The 14,684-nt window shown below is 41.7% G+C and overlaps 4 protein-coding genes across 4 annotated transcripts; 2 read left to right on the top strand and 2 right to left on the bottom strand.

The window, feature by feature from the left end:
• Window positions 1–2,591: 2,591 nt before the first annotated feature.
• Window positions 2,592–3,621, top strand: LOC116324810 (histone H2B 1/2). Its single transcript, XM_031745562.2, has one exon. The coding sequence runs from the start codon at window positions 2,639–2,641 to the stop codon at window positions 3,011–3,013; it is 375 nt and encodes a 124-aa protein (XP_031601422.1). The 5' UTR covers window positions 2,592–2,638; the 3' UTR covers window positions 3,014–3,621.
• A 993-nt stretch (window positions 3,622–4,614) lies between these two features.
• LOC116324809 (histone H2A-like) lies at window positions 4,615–9,963 on the bottom strand. The gene is made up of 2 exons (XM_039608889.1): window positions 9,920–9,963; window positions 4,615–4,976 (listed from the first exon to the last, which is right to left on the bottom strand). The coding sequence occupies exons 1-2, from the start codon at window positions 9,942–9,944 to the stop codon at window positions 4,615–4,617; spliced, it is 387 nt and encodes a 128-aa protein (XP_039464823.1). The 5' UTR covers window positions 9,945–9,963.
• Window positions 9,964–10,242: 279 nt separating this feature from the next.
• LOC116318643 (histone H3) lies at window positions 10,243–11,053 on the top strand. The gene has a single exon (XM_031737726.2). It carries the CDS (start codon window positions 10,290–10,292, stop codon window positions 10,698–10,700), a length of 411 nt encoding a protein of 136 aa, XP_031593586.1. The 5' UTR covers window positions 10,243–10,289; the 3' UTR covers window positions 10,701–11,053.
• A 1,887-nt stretch (window positions 11,054–12,940) lies between these two features.
• LOC120438484 (histone H4) lies at window positions 12,941–14,393 on the bottom strand. Its single transcript, XM_039608891.1, has one exon. It carries the CDS (start codon window positions 14,104–14,106, stop codon window positions 13,795–13,797), a length of 312 nt encoding a protein of 103 aa, XP_039464825.1. The 5' UTR covers window positions 14,107–14,393; the 3' UTR covers window positions 12,941–13,794.
• Window positions 14,394–14,684: the final 291 nt, after the last annotated feature.

Here is a 14,684-nt window from a genome sequence, read left to right as displayed (position 1 = left end):
ATATAAATTGTCAATTTTAAAATCATATGCACAAGTTTGCAAACCACAAAGTTATTTGCAGCCATTTCCCTTTTGCCCCTTTTTCAAGGGGCGTTAGTAACGCCGTTACTTGTAACACCGTTATTCCCATCACTGTTAGAGACACATTTGAGGACATTAACTTGATGTGAACACTTTTAGCAAACCGTCATTTCTGCCACTCTCCTTGTACCTGAACATGTACTATGATGCAGGATATATTTTTAGTATAAATATTAATAATGTGAGGCTTTTGAATGGTTATAAAGATTTAAACCCAAGACAGAATGATTTTGAATATGTAAACTCATACTGTGTCTTTACTTGTTTGACTGCTTTCATTGTTCAGCGAAGAGCTGAACAAGTAAATCTTTCCACCTCCACAAAACTCAAATAGACTCAGTTTGCAAACAAGCCCTGACTGCTGCTGGCAGATACTCTGCATACCTGACAGAGGTTCCCTGGGGAATACCCGGGGATTTCCTCAGGTTAGTGACATCAGGGCACTCCTTGATCTGAGATAACTCCTCACACACCTGAGGGCAGAAGCCCTGACTTACAGCATTCCAGAGAATATTTCAACTAAGTTTGCTGTGTACTTTGATGATGCAGATTTGAGGCCACACTGGAAGCTTCCACTGTCAGAAGAAGGTTAAAGTTAATAATGGCGTCCTGTCAGTAGCGGTTTTAGATACGGGCGACACGGGCGGTTGCCCGGGGGCGTCATCGTGGTGGGGGGCGGCATCACGGGCATCGGCCAAAAAAACATAAAAATAAAAAATTGCTCGTACTCATGCTGCCCCGACGTCAGCCAGCGCATATTGGGAATAGCATAGGCACCGATCGGTTTTCTATCGCCCATTTGCTGGGAGTAAGGTCGCCCTCCGTTTGCGAGGTGCGCCTGCTGCTTGCAGCACAGGAAGGAGAGGGCGGGGCGGCGGGGGATTCTCTGGCTGGCTGGAGCAGCATCTAATAACCAACTCGCAAAATAAAACAAAATAAAATAAACAAAATAAAAACAAAACAACAAACATGAAAACACCAGACATTATAATACAGACTTATAATTTGCACCGATGTTTTTTCAAAATTCTATACGTGAAAAGTGAGCGCGAGAGCCCTCGGTGCGCCTGCTCGCTGCTGAAGTCAAAGTAAACTTTATTGTCATCTCCGCTACATACAGTCCAGCATATAGAGAGATGAGACGACGAGGCTCCAGTTACAGCAGTGCAAGGAAACAAACAATAAATATAAGAGTAAGAAAATAAAAATACACTTTAGGACTCGGGGTAAAGGGATCAATAACAAGTTAAAATTTATAATTTACAGTTTGATGATTTAAAGTCTCACACATAACCCGTCGAAAGGGGAGGGAGACCTGCTGCTTCCAAAGAGAGCACATTTCATTCATAATGTTGGAAATCCAAGCCCATTATGTATTCATGATTTGAATCCTGGGTTGTGTGAAATCCCAGAAATAAACCTTAGACAAAGTGAATCTGTGAACTAAGGTGTAGGTGTGTTAGGTTAATTGTGGTGATCCTCGGGTTGAGGGATGGGTGTTCATACTGGAGTGCAAAATTAAAACCAAGATGGACAAGACAAGTTCAAAGCCATCAGGTGCTCAGTTTAGAAAAAAGAGAAAAGAAGAGGAGGAGAAACGAGCAAAAGATACAGGTAAGCAGATGTGTCATTGGATAATGGCAGGTCATCCTGACACAATTAGAATCAGAATACTTTATTAATCCCTAAGGAAATTATGTGGTTTACAGTTGCTCCAAAAAGAAATGGTAAAAATAGTAACAGTAACAGACTAAACTCTAAACAATACATTATGTTACAGATTTTAATATTAATTAGTCATTGTCAGTTGTTGATTTGTCCTTTTCTCATCACCTTTCATCATAACCCCCCCTCACTGAACTGCTGTTCTCTCAGCTCAGCTCAGTCACGTGTTTGTTAGAGTGCAGAATGTGAGTGGAAAGACGAGCAGACACCAGCTGCTGTACTTTATCTCCTCCTTTTCTTGTCTCTCTCTCTTTAATCCATCGATCATCATTTTTTTTTACAAAGCTAACCAAGTGATGATGTGATTTCTGATTTCACTGTAATGCAATAAACTATTTACTGCTGCTGGCTTCACTGTTTTTCACTGACATTCTGCAGCCATAAAGTAACAGTGTACTGTCACGTAGCAACTGGCTATGCTCACCTTTTTAAAGCTCTTCCTTAGTGTGATTGTCAACTTAAACAACCAGCTCATCGACATGCCTGAGGCGTTTATGATTCATACTGGTTGTACTCGTCCCAAAAGTTATGAAATGTAACTTTAATCTGAGCCAAAGCGATTTGCTTAGTTGGAAATAAATTTACTGCTCGTTTAGAACAAATGACTGTCTCAGCAAACGAGGACACAATCACACAGTCCACTGTCTTTGTTAGATGCGCGCCTGTTTCAGCACAGTTCACAAACTCCCTCCAACACAACGTCCGGCCCACTGTGCGGCTCCACCAATGAGCTCCGAGGGCCTGCGCAGCGGTATTAGCATACAGCCTGTATAAAAAGCGCTTCTCTCAGTCACGGAGCTCATTCGTTGCTGCAGAGTATCGAGGAGAGAAAATGCCTGAACCTGCCAAGTCCGCGCCCAAGAAGGGCTCCAAGAAAGCCGTGACCAAGACCGCCGGCAAGGGCGGCAAGAAGAAGAGAAAGACCAGGAAGGAGAGCTACGCCATCTACGTGTACAAGGTACTGAAGCAGGTCCACCCCGACACCGGGATCTCCTCCAAGGCCATGAGCATCATGAACTCGTTTGTCAACGACATCTTCGAGCGCATCGCTGCCGAGGCATCTCGCCTGGCCCACTACAACAAACGCTCCACCATCACCTCCAGGGAGATCCAGACCGCAGTGCGCCTGCTCCTCCCCGGTGAGCTGGCCAAGCACGCCGTGTCTGAGGGCACCAAGGCCGTCACCAAGTACACGAGCTCCAAATAAAAAGATTGGCTAACAAACGTAAACACAACGGCTCTTTTCAGAGCCACACACTAAACTAACGAGCACACTTCCTACTGTTCAACAGAGTTACTATGTTGCTAACTACTTGAATCGCGGATGTGGACCTTTGTGTCGCTGGGTGGTATTAATCCGCTGCACTGACCGAGACGACTGAAATGTGTTCCTGCGCTTCAGATTGTGGAAAGACAAACTGACTACAAACGCAGAATTAATGCGACTTTGTATTCGACACTTGTGTTACAGCTCCAAGCGTACTTTTTCTATTGTTCCTGATATGCAAAATTGAGTAAATACACTAAAATGCTGTGACGGAAAACTGGTGTCATCATTCATGTTACAGCTTTCTATTGCACTCTTGTGTCTGTATCGTTTTAGTCTGTATTTGTTTTGTTGCAGTTTCTCCATACGTGCAATTTTTGTGGTCCTGTGTCTGTTATATATGCAGCACCATGCTCTCGCTTCACTGTGTACTGTACTGCACATGGTTGAAATGACAAACAATACAACTATTAACTCAATATTTACAGACCTTCGTAATACAAAACGTCACACCACTTCTCATTTTTCTGAGACACTATCATGCACGAAATACACCTTTAAAAGTTATCACCTACATTTTTAAATATTTTATTCTATTTAATTCTATTAAATACAATATTCTATTGTTCAGTCTGGGGGGGGCTGTCCTCTTCCCAGGCAAGTAACTGGCTTCCTGTTTATCTGGCTGAGGCAGCTTTTACTCGTTTTATAACAGGCAGACCCCCACTGTCAATACATTATTCACGCTATACAGTTACACACCAGAGTTTATAGCTGAACCAACTGATTTGGCACGTCAGAGGTCAGGGTTCAACAACTTAATCTCATTCTTGAGAGTTAAGGTCACATGAAATGCTTTGAGAACACAAATCCACTATTGTCCTTTAAGCAGGGGTTGACAAAATCATTCTAACAAAGCCCACAGTTAGGAATCATTTCCAGCCGCCCCCTATTATCCAAGCAAGCTCTATTGTAATCGTTTGATTCTACACAATCTCCCAAATTCAGCAGCAGTGCTGAACACGTCGCAAACAGCTCCACATTTTCCTCCCTCTGTACCTGGATAGTTCCTGAAGCACCAAAGAACTCCACCTGTCCCTCTCATGTTCTTGTTATGATTTCCTGTTGAGTTTGAAAAGGTTTGGTTTTGCCACATCATGAACTTTGAATTTACCTGAAATTAAGATATGAAGTTGGACAAGATGAAAGCCTTGATTATATGGTGAGAGAGACTGCAGGCGTTTGCTTCTTGTTTTAATGTCTGGAGTTGATGTTAAATCTTAATGTCAATTGTCTGATGACAAGAACGAAAGTAAGCGCTCTGCTAAGCAGTCAAATATTTTTAAAGGTGCATTTGAGTCCCTCACCGTGAAACAGTATAAATAAACTTATATTGTAAAAGTAAATTAAGATGCATACACTATGCTGCACAGTACACAAGTTCTTATTGACACCGTAACAGCAAGAAGGACGTTTGCTCAGAGAGAAGTGTGTGGCTCTTAAAAGAGCCTTTGTTTTTGGTGAAGCCGAGCGCTTTGCGTTTACTTGGCCTTGGCGGGCTTCTCGGTCTTCTTGGGCAGCAGCACGGCCTGGATGTTGGGCAGCACACCACCCTGAGCGATGGTGACTCCCCCCAGGAGCTTGTTGAGCTCCTCGTCGTTGCGCACAGCCAGCTGCAGGTGACGTGGGATGATGCGAGTCTTCTTGTTGTCGCGGGCTGCGTTGCCAGCCAGCTCCAGGATCTCAGCGGTCAGGTACTCGAGCACAGCTGCCAGGTAAACGGGGGCGCCGGCTCCCACACGCTCCGCATAGTTGCCTTTGCGCAGCAGTCTGTGGACACGACCCACGGGGAACTGAAGCCCGGCACGGGATGAGCGGGTCTTGGCCTTAGCTCTGGCTTTGCCTCCGGTCTTTCTTTTTTTTTGGCACGGGATGAGCGAGTCTTAGCCTTTGCTCTGGCTTTGCCTCCGGTCTTGCTTTTTTTTTTTTTTTTAACACTTTATTTAAAGTATACAAAATTACATATAAAATGTACATACACATACAATGACATATACAAAACCATGATCACACACCACTCATTAAGGAAAAAGGAAAAACAAGGAGGAGAATCCAGCATCCGAGTCCACAAAGCACTTTTAAAACTTACAGTTTCAATACGTTCCAGGGGAAAACTTTCCCAAGTTTCAGGTCCATTGTTCGTCTTCTCCGCAGATCTGTAATGATATGTTTACTCACCACATCACTACTTATCATCTTTTGTTCTATCACTCCTTTGGCACGGGTTTTCCAGATGTGTGTGTTTATTACACATTACTAACCAAAAAGAGTCTCCTTTTGTCTTCACCCATTTTTCTTTTTAAACAAACCATATTTAACCGCTTTAATATTAACATCAACATCAAAACCAATTTCTGTCATCTTCTGCCTTATCTCAGTTGTCCTATAACAGTCCAATAGAAGATGTTCTAAGGTCTCATCTTCATCACAGTCTATCATAGGACATTTCATGGTGGTAACAAAACAACTCCATTGAACCACCGCTCTCACAGGGAGGCGCCCGAGCGAGATGAGCCATACCACGTCTCTCATGCTTTCGGATAATAATTTGTCTTGTATATTTTTAACTACTAAAAGATTTTCATCTTTGTCAACATACTTATATTGAATCATACCTTCATTTTTAATTTCATTAATTTTTTTATAAATATTTTTCGTATTATCTTGGAGAATATTTAAACTATAATGTTCCCATTGACTTGATAAATCTCCAAACATAAGTCTGTGGTATGGTACGCCCGCTCTGGCCCTGCCTCTTTTTTTTTGCCACAATTCCTCTTTCCCTCGAACCCACGGGGCACCCCGAGAAATTGCGCTGAGAGTGATTCTAATAAAAGGAATTCGCAACACAATCTCTAGGTCAGGGGCTCCCAATCCCCCGTGCTTCCTACTCTTGTACATAAATTTTCTCTTAGTCACTTCTCGATTGGATCCCCAGATAAATTTAATGCACATCTTACTTATTTTCATTACGGTTGTTCTCGGAGGAGGAAATATTGTGGCAAGGAAAAGAAGTTTTGAAATTATGTGTGTTTTTACAATATTAATACGTGTTTTATAATTTGTGTCTTTATTTTCCCATTTCATAATTTCCATTTTGATTTCATTTTCTTTCTTATTCCAATTTAATAGGCTAGAGTCAGTATTATCAATCCATATACCCAAAATTTTAATCTCCCTGGATAGAGAGATCATCATTTTAGGTTGGCTGGTAAGATGTCCAAGCCACACCCCTTCAGTTTTATCTTGATTCAGCTTGGCACCTGACGCCTGTTCGTATTGGTGTAATATCTCCATAACTGAAGACAGTTCGTTTTGATTTTTAATTATCACCGTCACATCATCTGCATACGCCAAAGCAGCGATTTTATGGGATTTATCAAGGATGTATCCCTAATCCGTTTATCAGCATTTATCCTTTTCAATAAGGGGTTAATTGCAAGGACATATAACGCAGCACTCAAAGGACATCCTTGTTTAACCCCGCACTCAGCACTAAAAGGAGATGAGAGCTTTCCATTTACCTTAACTCGCACTAGGGACTTTTTATAAATCAATTGAATAATGGAAATAAATTGGTCCGGGAAATTATAAGCTTTCATCACTTGCCATAAGTAGGAATGGGAAACAGAATCAAAAGCCCTCCTTTGGTCTAGGCCAAGGATGCAGAGTTCTGAATCCTTTCCATTATAAATAATTTCTCTCAACATACATAAATTATCCCACATCAATCGTCCCTTAATTGCGCATGTTTGTTCTTTTTTTCAATGATAATATCTAATACATCCTCTAGTCTAGACATAATTATTTTAGCAAAAATTTTATAATCTACATTCATTATTGTTAATTGTCTATAATTATTAATGTCTTCTCTATCACCTTTCTTATATAATAAACACATAACTCCTTCATAAAACGATTTACCCATTATTCCTCTTTCTATTCCTTCATTAAAATACTGAGTTAATAATTCAGACAGTTCTTTACTCACAAGTTTGTAAAATTCAGAGGGAGTCCATCCAGACCAGGTGTTTTATCGGTACTAAGTTGGTTAATTACTGACTCCACTTCCTCTCTTTTAATTTTTCAAGCAAAGTTTCATAAATGACAGAATCTAATGGTTCAACCGCTCTCAAAAATTGTTAATAGCGTCACTGTTCGTAACTATGGATGAAAACATATCCGAACAATAGTCTCTAATAACTTGTCTTTTTTTCCCTCTTCTTTAAAAAAACTGACTTTCCATGTTTATCCTTAATTGAGACAATAAAATCATTACGACATTTCTTTTGATTATTTAGGATCATATAATCACTGTTCCCGTGAAAGTCAGTACGTCTTAACATATTAAATAAAACCTCTCTATTGACTTGATCAATGTCCTCTTTAAGAGACATCATTTGATTTTCCTCCTCCTCATCTTTCTCCTTCTTATTTCTTAAATATATATATTTACTCACGTCTTCGTTATATTTTACATTCTTTGCATGGTTTAATTCTCTCGCTTTAAATTTAAAAAACTGACACATACGTCGTTTAAAAAGCTCCCAAAGTTCAGAGAAAGAAGTAGTAAAAATCTTAAGATGTAATATTTTCTTAATTTCAGATTTAACTTCCGACACAAGCAGCTCGTCTGCTAACAAGGATGTATTCAATTTCCAATAGTTCAAAAGTTCATGGGGGCAACACGAAACTGTTGCCATAACCACCATATGATCAGAAAAGTCTGTTAATAGAGTGTCATATTTCAGACCTTGAACATTATGTGATATGTAGAATCTATCAATCCTTGTTTTAGTTAAAGAATCAAATCTAGTGTAATGGACGGTATGTGGATGCAAGTGCCTGTATAAATCACGAAGTGCTGCTTCTTTACAAACTTTAACCAACAATTTGCTTTCTCGCAATTCTCTAAATTCAACCTTGGATATTCTATCAGTTGCTTCAGTAACAATGTTAAAATCTCCACACAGAATTATATTAAAACCAGTCTCTAATAAATACTTAAGTTTTTCAATAATTGTATCTTTTTCGTTCGTTCGGGTGCATTATAAACATTAATAATACGTAACCTTTGCCCGTAATAAGAGCAATCAACAAGGAGGAGTCGTCCCGGTATTATGTCTCTTCTTTTGATTATATTCACCGTATCTTTTTTAAAGAAAATACCCACTCCATCAGAGCTGTCTTCCCTATCGATATTATTGAATGACCAGTGTTCCACATTTTAGTTAATTCACATATATCTGCGTGTGTTTTTAGTCTCATCTCTTGAAGGCACAAAATATCATAATCAAGCCTTTTTAAGAAATCAACCTTCCTTTTCCTGCTCTTATCTGATTGGAGACCTCTGACATTAAATGTTATTATTTTAATGTTACTCATAGGTTCACTAAAAGAGAGTCCATCTCAGAATTATTACTCACGGAGGACTTGGTCTATTATCCTTCCGCTTATCTCTTCCACAGCTAGAAGCAGAAACGCTCCTTTTCTGCCTCCTCTCGTATCCTCGTTGACGAGCTCATCGAGAGCCGGGTGACTTCCACTAAAGAAAGTCTTCCGTTTTCCTTTCGTTTCCTCAGGCAGCGAAGCAAGAGCCAGAGATGCCGCCTCTGTGAGAGGGAAGGATCCATGGTCCTCGCTATCTCCGTCGTCCTCAGGTGTCTGCTCGCTGTCAATTTCCTCGTCGTTACTATCACTTTTATTCTCACCATCAGATGTCTCTATGATTAGGTTACCATCTAGCTCTTCATTACTCTCGTCACTTTTTTTACTTGACTGAGACAGTGGAGATGGTAACTCATTTTGAACAGGGCTAGACTGGTTATCCTGATCATCCACTTGTGGGTTGTCCAATCCAAACGAAACTGGGAGTGGCAGTGGGACTGCCGTCGGGGAGGGGAAGAGGAGGAGGGAAGAGGAGGAGAGAGGGGGGCTCTCTCACCTGGTTATTCACGGGGGATCCATAACTTGAGAAGGATCCTCCAAAGAAGGGAAATCCATGGTGTCAGAAGGTCGAGGTTGTTGGGAAGATTTCAGTATATTCACAAAGGACTTGGGGCATTTAAAGAAAGTGTGCCCTTTCGCACCACAGAGGGAGCACTCACTTTCATTTAGACAAATTTTAGCCTTGTGGCCCAACTCACCACATTTCCAACATTTAATAGTGGAGCATTCTCTCGCCTGGTGGTCTGGATCTTGGCAGATGAAACACCTCACCGTTTGGCCAGGATAGATAATCCTGCCATTATAGGGGCCCAACGAGATGGAATTAGGGATGGAGATAATATGTCCAGCTTCATCTCTACGCATCCGAACTTTGTACTTTCGTACTCCATACCAGAGGCCGAATTTATCCACTGGCTTGACTGGGGGTTGAAGAATCTCGCAGTACCTTTTAAGATATAGCTCGATATCTTGGTCTGGAATCCTTCCAGTCCAGAATTTGACAACAAGAGTCACTACCTCTACCTGGACAGAAGATTCCACTTGCCAGTCTTTCCATTTCGGATGTGATGCGTTGGAGAGAGAGATCTCTAAGAAGCGACGTAAAGGCGCCTCTTGGGTGAAACACAGCTCAAAATCCCGTTTACTGGGTAGAGCAATGAAAGAGTATATGTCCTGCACATTCAGCCATGATGTTTGTAATAACAGCTCTTCAGCAACATAATCACGGGTCGGGGGGTCCCCGTTTCCGATGTACTTCAATCTCACCCATAGATTGCTGAAGTTTGAAGCAAACGATAGTAGGGCATACGGGGGCATGGTTACATAACTACTAATAACCTCCGGTCTTTCCGCGCCCACTCATTTTGACAGGTTCTTTTCTTCGTAGTATCGAGACTAAGAGAAAATGTGGCCTGACCGGCTCAAAGCCTCGGTTATATTTCCGCAGAGCGCGCGCAGCTTCGTCACGCACCAATCACAGTGAGGCTATCGGCAGCGCGCAAATTCAATGCACTTTTCTCCAATGAGCAGCACACACCGAGGCGGGGCGGTGCTCCTCTGAACGGTGCTGAGCACCACGTGGAGCCCGTCACCAATCACGAGCCGGAGCGGCACCGCGTCACAGCCAGTCACACACTTTAAGAGCAGCGAGTCTCGTCTGTTTGCTACATTTTCTGCTCTTATTACAGGGAAAGAAAAGTGAGAAAGAATGGCAAGAACCAAGCAGACCGCTCGCAAGTCTACTGGCGGCAAAGCCCCCAGGAAGCAGCTTGCCACCAAGGCCGCTCGTAAGAGCGCCCCGGCCACCGGAGGCGTCAAGAAGCCTCACCGTTATAGGCCCGGTACCGTGGCTCTGCGCGAGATCCGCCGTTACCAGAAATCCACCGAGCTGCTGATCCGCAAGCTGCCCTTCCAGCGCCTGGTCCGCGAGATCGCCCAGGACTTCAAGACCGACCTGCGCTTCCAGAGCTCTGCTGTCATGGCTCTGCAGGAGGCCAGCGAGGCTTACCTGGTCGGACTCTTCGAGGACACCAACCTGTGCGCCATCCACGCCAAGAGGGTCACTATCATGCCCAAAGACATCCAGCTGGCTCGCCGCATCCGCGGAGAGAGAGCTTAAGCTACACGCTCTCCTACTAACAAAGGCTCTTTTCAGAGCCAACTCACTCACACCAAGAGCTCGCTCCTTTATTGTTATTATTAGTGTTGTTTTTATAATAGAAATCTTATGCTCACACACAATCTTCATGCTGTTTCTATACCACAAACTACACTTGGGTTCAACGTGGAATTTACTCAATTCAGTTACAACAATGCTTTATTCAGTTATAGCATGACTTGTTGTGTCCTTAAATGTCTCCCTCCTTATTCACTTGTTGTTTTCCAAAGCTCACGTTGCAGTGCTTTGTGATAAGCTACATGATAGACCCCGTGCTCTCAAGTACCTGGTGTACACTATTGCTTAAATGTGACAGTAAGCCTAACATGAATCTGATTTTTTTTTTGTTTGTTTCTTTGTTTGTTTTTCCCAAAAATATATTATGTAACATTTTTACACAGTTCTTTGAAGTAACTTTGAGAATGGATACACAGTATCAGTCCTGTTCTGCTGCTAATGATCCAGTACATATAACAGTGCTCCTGTGTGAATACTGTCAAGAGTTGGCTTGACCTTCTCACCTCTAACACTAAGAACCTCATGTGACAAATATGGCCAATGTGATTGGCTGTGCCTTTCAGGGAGCTCTGTTTACGTCTTGATGCATTCTCAATCATCCAGGAAAGTAAATCTCTAAAAAGTTGATTCTGTTCATCTGGACATAGCGTTTTGTGGGAGAAACATTTCGTCACTCATCCAGGTGACTTCTTCAGTCTCAGCTGACTGCAGGTTTCCCCGATCTTATAAACAGCTATGTGCTGTTTATAATGTTGGGGAAACCTGACAGTTTTTGAAGCATGTGTGACTGCATGTATTTGGAATGTCTCACTGTTATTTATCAGGTGACAGAGGCAGCTCTGCCATGTTGTAGCTCGGACAGAGGTGAAGGGGCAAGGTCACAGGTGACTGACTGATGATTTAGATTAACTAGTATTTATTATGATGACAATTGTCAGGCTGCTTTTAGTCATCCCAGTATCCTCGGCTGAGGTTCAAAGAAGCTTCAGTGCTCTCACAAGACTAAAAACATGGCTAAAGTCAACAAAGACTCAAATGAGATTAAACAATGCTGCTGTATGTCCACCAGGAGACACTGGACAGTATAGATGTAAAACAAACATGCCAGCAGTTTATCTCAGTTAATGAGAGGAGAAGGCATGTGTTTGGCTGCTTCACATAGTGGACATTGAGTTGTTGTGTGGGGCACCAGTAGTCCATGTCTGTTGCTGTAACAGTAGTTCATGTTTAGAATAAAAAGTCCCAGCTCACTGAGTTGATCGGGGCAACAGTGCCTAAAATGTTGCATAATTTTGCTGAGAGATCTTTTACTTTGTGGTAATCTTAGATGAGTAGTTTTATGGACAAAACCCACCAGGTCATTCAGTGTTCCCTTAGTGCTAATGTATCAGAGATGTTGGTGTACTATAACTGAACTAATGTTGTTAAGTCCTGAAAGTCATATTCTTTTATTGTCATTACTGTATTTGAAGCTTTTTTTATTCTTGTATGATACCTGATTTGTATGGAATATGGCTGAAGTAAACTAAAGGTTAAACAAATGACTGACTGACATTATATAATTCACATATAAAACTATGGATTGTAATTTTAAATGTGGTGTTCTGCACAACATCCAGGCCAAGAAGACTGAGAAAGCTAAATAAAATCCTGCGACTGTCCTCAACCAACTAACGGCTTTTTGTAAGAGCCACTCACAACCTCTGAGAGTACAGTTGATTAAAGTAATGAAACTAAATCTTTAATCCATAGGTGTCAAACTCATGTTCACACTAGAACTGAAGTGGGCCAGCCCTGTTAGTCTATCAGTGTGTGCAACACATTTACCTGCTTTACTACATGAATAAAAATCTGACTGACTTGAATTGTAAAGTTATTACCCAGACTTTTCTTTTTATAAACTTCCTGTAAAAACAGAAGTCTGTGTAGTAAGAACATAAACATTGTCTCATTGTTTGTTCCTTAAAGTACTTGAACTAAAACCTAAAAAACAAGACAGCTGAGTAGATTAAAGAGCTTCAGACTTATAATTATAAATCTGTACAAACTCTCATTTAGGTCTGAGATTCATTTAGACCGACAGCGAGCCACAGCTGTGTGCTACATGCAAACACACTTTGTGTGTGGTGTATTTTCTGTAATTCTGATCCACTCCTTCAATGGAGCTTTTTTACATTTTATTTTATTTTATTTTTTACCTGGAAGCACATCAACTAAACATAGATAACCTGGCAAAACGTCTTGTTTGCGATGTGGGTCGTTTCATCACAGAGCATTTACAGTTGCCTTTGATACTTTGTTTGCAGTTTAAACAGACATGTTGCATTTCAAGTGCTTATAATCTGGGTACTAAAACATTTCTTAGATAATTTTCCTTGTATGAAGGTTATGTCAGGATTGTGAGACTGAGTAAGCCTGTCAGAAAGGAAGATCACACATCAAAATTGTTACATTGATATGATTGGTGAAAATGATATTTCAGGCACACATCAGGAAGAGGTTTCAAAAGCTTCGTAGGGCTTCATCCACTCATGTCCACCTTTTACTAGATCAAAGGTGGGTTGGTTATGTAAAAAGAAACTACTAAGTAAGCACTTGTGCTTCAAGCGGATTTGTGTCAGGAAGACATTTACAAATAAACTGATGAATGAGTGAAATCGATCATTTTTCTTTTGTTTGGTGTATGACTGTTCAGTGAGTATTAATAAAGACTGATATTGAATAAGTCTGTAACCTCTGAAGTTGAGTTTTCTATAGTTCAGTTTGTGGTGATGTTGTGAAGAAAAGCACACATTACAAACACCTGAATCTGACAGCCTATAGCAAAAAGAAGAGTCAATACAATGTGGGAATGTCAGTCGGTAATTGTTTGTGAAGATATAACACTACTTCCGAAGTTGGTGGGGAAATACTGGCAGATAATATTTGCAGGACTTCGTCCAAGACTTGAGAAAAGTAACATCATCCCAGAACAAGGCTCTTAAAGTGAGGTGTGTGGCTCTTAAAAGAGCCGTTTGATGGATTAGGGCGATTCAATTTAACCGCCAAAGCCGTACAGAGTGCGGCCCTGCCTCTTCAGAGCATAAACCACATCCATGGCGGTCACAGTCTTCCTCTTGGCGTGCTCAGTATAGGTGACGGCGTCACGGATGACGTTCTCCAGGAACACCTTCAGCACACCGCGGGTTTCCTCGTAGATCAGACCGGAGATACGCTTGACTCCGCCACGGCGAGCCAGACGGCGGATAGCGGGTTTGGTGATGCCCTGGATGTTATCACGGAGAACTTTACGGTGACGCTTGGCGCCTCCTTTACCGAGTCCTTTGCCACCCTTGCCCCTTCCACTCATGGTTACGGTTTCTTCTTTGAACGAGCAAAGTCGAATGAAGTTCAAGCCCACGGAGCCGTGTTATTATGTGTGCTCGGCGGACGTAAAAGAAAACAGACGGTGCGAGGTTCGCTGGACGACTCGAAGCTCAGTGGCTCCGCCCACTCTTCTATTCTTTATGTGGAACCATTGTCTTTTGGTAATGACAAAATAAGTCTAACAGAAGGGAGGCTCACACCAAATCGCACCCACAATGTCATGTCAGTGTTATTTCTAGGAAATCTACGAGTGTATTTATTCAGTGTACAGTAAACGGCGATGGAGACAACCAGTGCTACTCCACCCGCAGTCACAGTCATGCTGTTCCTCATTTCCGCCAAAGGCCAGTAGATGGCGGTAGTTTCAGCCGATCCTGTTTTCTTTTATGTCTTCTTTTACACGAGATGTAAATTTATGAGTCCATCAAGCAACCCTTCAGATTCATTTCTTAACAGCAAAAGTGATATTTATGTATCTATTGTAAACTATTATGTGTATTGCCATATATTTTGATGCAAAGTTTTTATGTGTTGTTTGCTTGTGAATTTGCCATGAATTGT

Source organism: Oreochromis aureus, linkage group 3 (genome assembly GCF_013358895.1).
Source record: "Oreochromis aureus strain Israel breed Guangdong linkage group 3, ZZ_aureus, whole genome shotgun sequence".
NCBI lineage: Eukaryota > Metazoa > Chordata > Actinopteri > Cichliformes > Cichlidae > Oreochromis > Oreochromis aureus.
The sequence above is the reverse complement of the archived record's forward strand: the minus strand, read 5'-3'. Positions and strand labels throughout refer to the sequence as shown.

What these genes read in the sequence shown, in the direction of transcription:
- LOC120438484 (XM_039608891.1), bottom strand. Translation starts at nt 14,106, where the DNA reads ATGAGTGGAAGGGGCAAGGGTGGCAAAGGACTCGGTAAAGGAGGCGCC.
- LOC116324809 (XM_039608889.1), bottom strand. Translation starts at nt 9,944, where the DNA reads ATGAGTGGGCGCGGAAAGACCGGAG. An exon ending in TGGGCGCGGAAAGACCGGAG is followed by an intron (nt 4,977 to 9,919) that starts GTTATTAGTAGT and finishes GAAAGACCGGAG; the next exon opens with GCAAAGCCAGAGCTAAGGCC.
- LOC116318643 (XM_031737726.2), top strand. Translation starts at nt 10,290, where the DNA reads ATGGCAAGAACCAAGCAGACCGCTCGCAAGTCTACTGGCGGCAAAGCC.
- LOC116324810 (XM_031745562.2), top strand. Translation starts at nt 2,639, where the DNA reads ATGCCTGAACCTGCCAAGTCCGCGCCCAAGAAGGGCTCCAAGAAAGCC.